This window comes from Triticum urartu, chromosome 2 (genome assembly GCF_003073215.2).
Source record: "Triticum urartu cultivar G1812 chromosome 2, Tu2.1, whole genome shotgun sequence".
Classification (NCBI taxonomy): Eukaryota; Viridiplantae; Streptophyta; class Magnoliopsida; order Poales; family Poaceae; genus Triticum; species Triticum urartu.
Window position 1 is genome coordinate 195277483 of NC_053023.1, and position 5087 is coordinate 195282569.

The 5087-nt window shown below is 51.0% G+C and overlaps 1 protein-coding gene across 1 annotated transcript; it reads right to left on the reverse strand.

Moving 5' to 3' along the window:
• Positions 1 to 1050: 1050 nt before the first annotated feature.
• LOC125541402 (protein EXORDIUM-like 5) lies at positions 1051 to 2504 on the reverse strand. Its single transcript, XM_048704825.1, has one exon. It carries the CDS (start codon positions 2443 to 2445, stop codon positions 1450 to 1452), a length of 996 nt encoding a protein of 331 aa, XP_048560782.1. The 5' UTR covers positions 2446 to 2504; the 3' UTR covers positions 1051 to 1449.
• Between the last annotated feature and the right edge of the window lie 2583 nt (positions 2505 to 5087).

The window sequence follows — 5087 nt, forward strand, 5'->3', positions numbered from 1 at the left end:
GTAAGTTCTTACACTCGGCCTTGTTTCCATCAGTCCAGTTGGCTCCGTGTGCGATTTTGCTTGTCTTGTGCTTCAGTCGGAAGATGAAGGGGAAGCTGACTTTCTTCTCAGGGGGGAGTCCTCCGACAGCGAGAGGGGAAGACGTCCCACTCGACGCTCCAGGGCCTCATCTGCTGCCTCGTCCGAGTAGGCGGAGAGGGCTGGCTCGGGGGTGGAGGAGATTGCTCCCCCCTCCCCCCCCCCACCCCGCACGCCCCCGAAGCATGCGACAACGGAAGGAGGGGGCCACCCCCACGGACGCGGAGCAGTCGGCCAAGCACCCCCCGCTAGGCCCCCGTCGTCGAGGACCCCGCTCAACCAGCCGTGGTGGCTGCCGCTTGAAGGGTATACCCAAGTCCGACTGGTAAGTGGTTGACGATTGCTTGTTTATCGATTTTGATTGATGAAATCTTCACGGCTGTCCCTTCCCTTGATTGTTGGGTGGCGGGGTGAGGTTTTGCAAGTTTTGGACTTGTGCAAGTTCACTGGTCTGTGATGCTATTACCTAAAAAAATACCAAGAAACAAGAATTATCACCCCGAGATATCACATGATACCAACCATCACATGATACGATGATACGATATTTAAAAACTTAATTTTTGATATTTCAAAAATATCAAAAAAATCATGAATGTGCAGAAGCCTTGTTCCTACAAACCCTAAAAAATTCAAATCCAAAGTCGAAATATACAAGGAGAAACAAAAAAAGACAAATCCACAGGTGAATAGTGACATTTCAGGTTTTGTCTTTTTGTGACACTACTCGTGCTGAATTTGTCTTTTTTAGTTCTCAATGTGTATTTCGGATATGAATCTGAATTTTTTAGGGCTAGTAGATATATGTCTTGTGCACATTCACAAATTTTCTTAGATTTTTTTTTGAAGCATGCAAATTTGAGTTTTATGACATGGTATCATGTGATGGTTGGTATCCTAGGATATTTTTCCTCATCACCCCCAAAGTTCACCACAAACCGAGAAACGGAGACCAAGATGCAGAGATTTCGATGATGAAAGGAAAGTCAAAAGCAAGAAACACTTTGTCAGTCTGTATGAGCAATGTACGTATCATCCTTCAAAGTTACAGACAAACAGATTGCGTGTCCATGAGTACTTTATGCTGAAAATACGATACAAACGCATCCTAATTTGTTTTCTTCCTGCAAAAATTTGCATTTTGTCCTCGCAGATACAGATCTATCAAAATCCATAAACCTATCGCAAACCCTGGGCCAACAAATAAGGAACAGATCGAGTCTGAATGACATTTCAGACATTCAGTATGTGGACATCATGGCATGCCGTACCCATCCATCCATGGACTTGCCATTCCTGCCTCTGCAACGCCATCCAGCGCAATGGCATCACCTGAGAGAAGCCACGGATCCGGGGAAGAGAAGAGCGGCTTCAGTTGCTGGAGTTGGGTCCGTAGCACGCGCCGAGGACGGGGTTCCAGAGCCACTGCACCAGGAACCGCCGGCCGTTGACGCCGTTCACGTTGTAGGAGCTGCCGTCGGCTGCGTGGGAGACATTCCCGACGAACCCGCCTGCTCCACCGCCGTCGCCGTAGACCCCGAGACAGAGGTCGGCGATCTCCGTGGGCGCCGTTGGCGTGTCACCGGCGTACCACGCGTTCACCAGCGGGTTGGTGGCCAGCTCCGCAAGCTCGTGCCCCAGCACGATCACCATCCCGTCCACCCCGGGGTCGCCGTTCGGCGGCCGCAGCACCCCCTGCCCGCTGGCGCCGTACTCCGGCGCGGCGAACGGATACGCACACCTCCCTGGGCACTGCGAGCCGCTATTCCCGACCCACGCGTACGGGACGGTGACCCCGACCACGGACGCGAATGTGAAGTAGTGGAAGCCGCACATGGCGCGGCAGAACTCCTCCACCTGCACGTCCGGTGAGGAGAGCACCAGGTACACGCCGTTGTACGGGTCGAGCGGCAGAGGGTCCGGGTACGCGACCACGGCGGTGCGGATGATGGACTGCATGTCGATCCGCTTCAGGGAGGCGCCGTGGGAGTACCCGGCGTCGGAGTGCTCCCCGGCGATGGCGAATGTGGCGGTGACATTGGCGCCGGATTGGTCCGTGTAGAGCCGCGGCGTGCGGGCCCACCAGTCGGAGACGGCGGGGAACGGCGCCGGAGCGGAGAGGGAGGCGAGGAAGTCGCGGAGCACAGCCTGCGCCGGGGCCTCCCACCGGCCGTACCAGATGAGGAACAGGTTGGTCGGCGCGCCTGACACGACGGGGCCCATGTGGTACTGCATGTCTACCAGCTGGTTCCCGTCCACCAGGTACTCCGGCCTGTACACCGGCGCGCAACGCACGCCGGCGATGGCGGCGGCGAAGAGGACGGGGAGGAGGGTAAGGGTAGGGTGACACGGGAGCAGCGTCCCCATTTTGGGGATTGAGTCGAGTGAAGTGGTAGTGACACAGGGTGAGAAGGGGAAGATGGGTTTTGGTGATTTTCGAGTTTGAATCACACTTCAAAGTTCGGAGTAAATAATTATGGTAGGACTGTAACACTTTCGTTCTGTCTTTGGCTTGGGAAGTCTCGCTCTTAAATTTCTCATGGGTGTGGGTGTCTGAATTGGACCTTTTTGAATGAATTCAATCAAAGATAAAAAAAAAGGGAGAAACACCGAATCGCAATGTCAATCCATTCTCATCTTGATATTCCGATGCATCCGAAACAAAAGACATTCGATGTTATCATTTTTTTATACTACTGGCTTCAAACAGTATGACATGCTAGTAGTACTTTTCCTTTCTCATTTTTTCAAAAATCTAAAATTTTCGGCTTGTATGGCCTTTTGCTTTGAAAATGGGCAAATATTGGTTATATCCACATTAAATTATATCTAATTTTGGTTCATAGTATCCAGCCAACCAATGCATGAAAGTGAATGAAGTCATACATGTTGTGGCATTAATAAGTGCTCTGCCACTTAATAGGTTCAGTTGTGTAACAGTGATTTTAAAAATAATGTAAGATGTCTCAAAACAAAAAGCCACTTTGAAACCCGGGTGCATTGGAGCCCTATTTTTTGAACCGTGCCAAAATGCTATTTTGAAGTTTTAAAAAATTCTGAAAAAAAATCAACATGTCTATATGAATGTATATTACACATGTGTAAATCTTGATGCTGAAATAAATAACCATGTGAATTACACAAAAATGCCAAAATCGTGATTCTGAAAAGATGAACAGTGCATGCATTATTCACTATTTGGAAATCACAATTTTGCCATTTTTGTGTAGGTCGCATATTTACCTATTTCATCACCAAACTTTATACATGTGTAATATACATCCATATGATCACGTTGAATTTTTTTTAGAATTTTTTGAAACCTTAAATGTGATTTTTAAAGTATTTAAAATAAGTTCCTCTAGACTCCAATACACCCGGGTTTCAAAAATCCACTCTCGTCTCAAAAGCCCTTGTATGAGAAACAATATAGAAATCGGTTTTTGAGGGGAGATTACTCGTCAATATTTCATTGAAGCTATTCTCGGTGAGATCTTCTTGACAAGATCAACAAATCCCTCCATAGTGGACACGAGCCGTTAATCTAAAAACTTAGTCGTCCTTGTATATGAGTTGCACAAGCCAATGAATTGTACTCATAGGAAACAAAATGTAACGCGAGACGTCAACGGTTCCACACGGTCCAAAGCTGCGCCGGTGGAACCAGTGAAGGCCACCATGATGGCAGTGACTTGCCTTGGACACAATTTATGAGTTGTTGTATTTTACATTGGAGTGATGCGAGACCTGCAGTATAAAAACTTTAATTTGCATTGGTCGGTACAGAGGCGCACAGTCAGTCTTTTCTATTAGGCCAGCGCACGACCCCGGATCGTTCGGGTCTGTTTGAGATTAAACGGACATATGAGACGGCCCAACACATGACCCTATTTCATAAAAAGCGTCTGTTTCTTATTCGTCTCACTCCATTCTGATGCAAATTTAAGCTAGGTTGCATCTGAAGCGGATGCTTTGTGCTGCGTCCTTGTCCGAACTCGTCCGCTTTGCATGTGAGCTCTGGCCCGCCTGTCAATGAAACCAAAGGAGCCCACCCGCCCACCAATCCCTTTCTCTCTCCTTCTTTTCTCTGATCCTCTTGCTCGACACGCAGTTCGACGGCCGGGTGTGGTCGCACGGAGGCAAGCAGGCGGGCCCATGGCGTTGGCGAGGCGGTGCAGGCTCGCAGTCGGGGAGGCGGGGCCGCGGCAAGTCGTGCGTGGCGCCGACAGGGTCGCGCGGCGCTCGCAGCGGCTCGGCAGGGTGCGACCGTTGGGGAACGTAGTAATTTCAAAAAAAACTCCTACGCACACGCAAGATCATGGTGATGCATAGCAACGAGAGGGGAGAGTGTTGTCTACGTACCCTCGTAGACCGGCAACGGAAGCGTTGACACAACATAGAGGAAGTAGTCGTACGTCTTCCCGATCCGACCGATCCAAGTACCGAACGTACGGCACCTCCGAGTTCTGCACACGTTCAACTCGGTGACGTCCCTCGAGCTCCGATCCAGCCGAGTGTTGAGGGAGAGTTTCGTCAGCACGACGGCGTGATGACGGTGATGATGTTCTACCGACGCAGGGCTTCGCCTAAGCACCGCTACGATATGACCGAGGTGGAATATGGTGGAAGGGGGCACCGCACACGGCTAAGGAACGATCACGAAGATCAACTTGTGTGTCATGTGGTGCCCCCTTGCCCCCGTATATAAAGGAGGGAGAGGGGGAGGTGCGGCCGGCCCTAGGGGTGCGCCTGGAGGAGTCCTACTCCCACAGGGAGTAGGACTCCCCCCTCTTGCCTTGTTGGAGAAGGAAAGGGGAAGGGGGAAAGAGGAAAGGGGGCGCCCCCCCCCTTCCTTGTCCTATTCGGACTAGGGGGGAGGGGGCGCGCGGCCTGCCCTAGCCGGCCCTCCTCTTCTCCCTTAGGGCCCACGGTAGGCCCAGTAACCCCCGGGGGGGTTTCGGTAACCCCCCGGTGCTTCGGTAAAATCCCTATTTCACCCGGAACGTTTC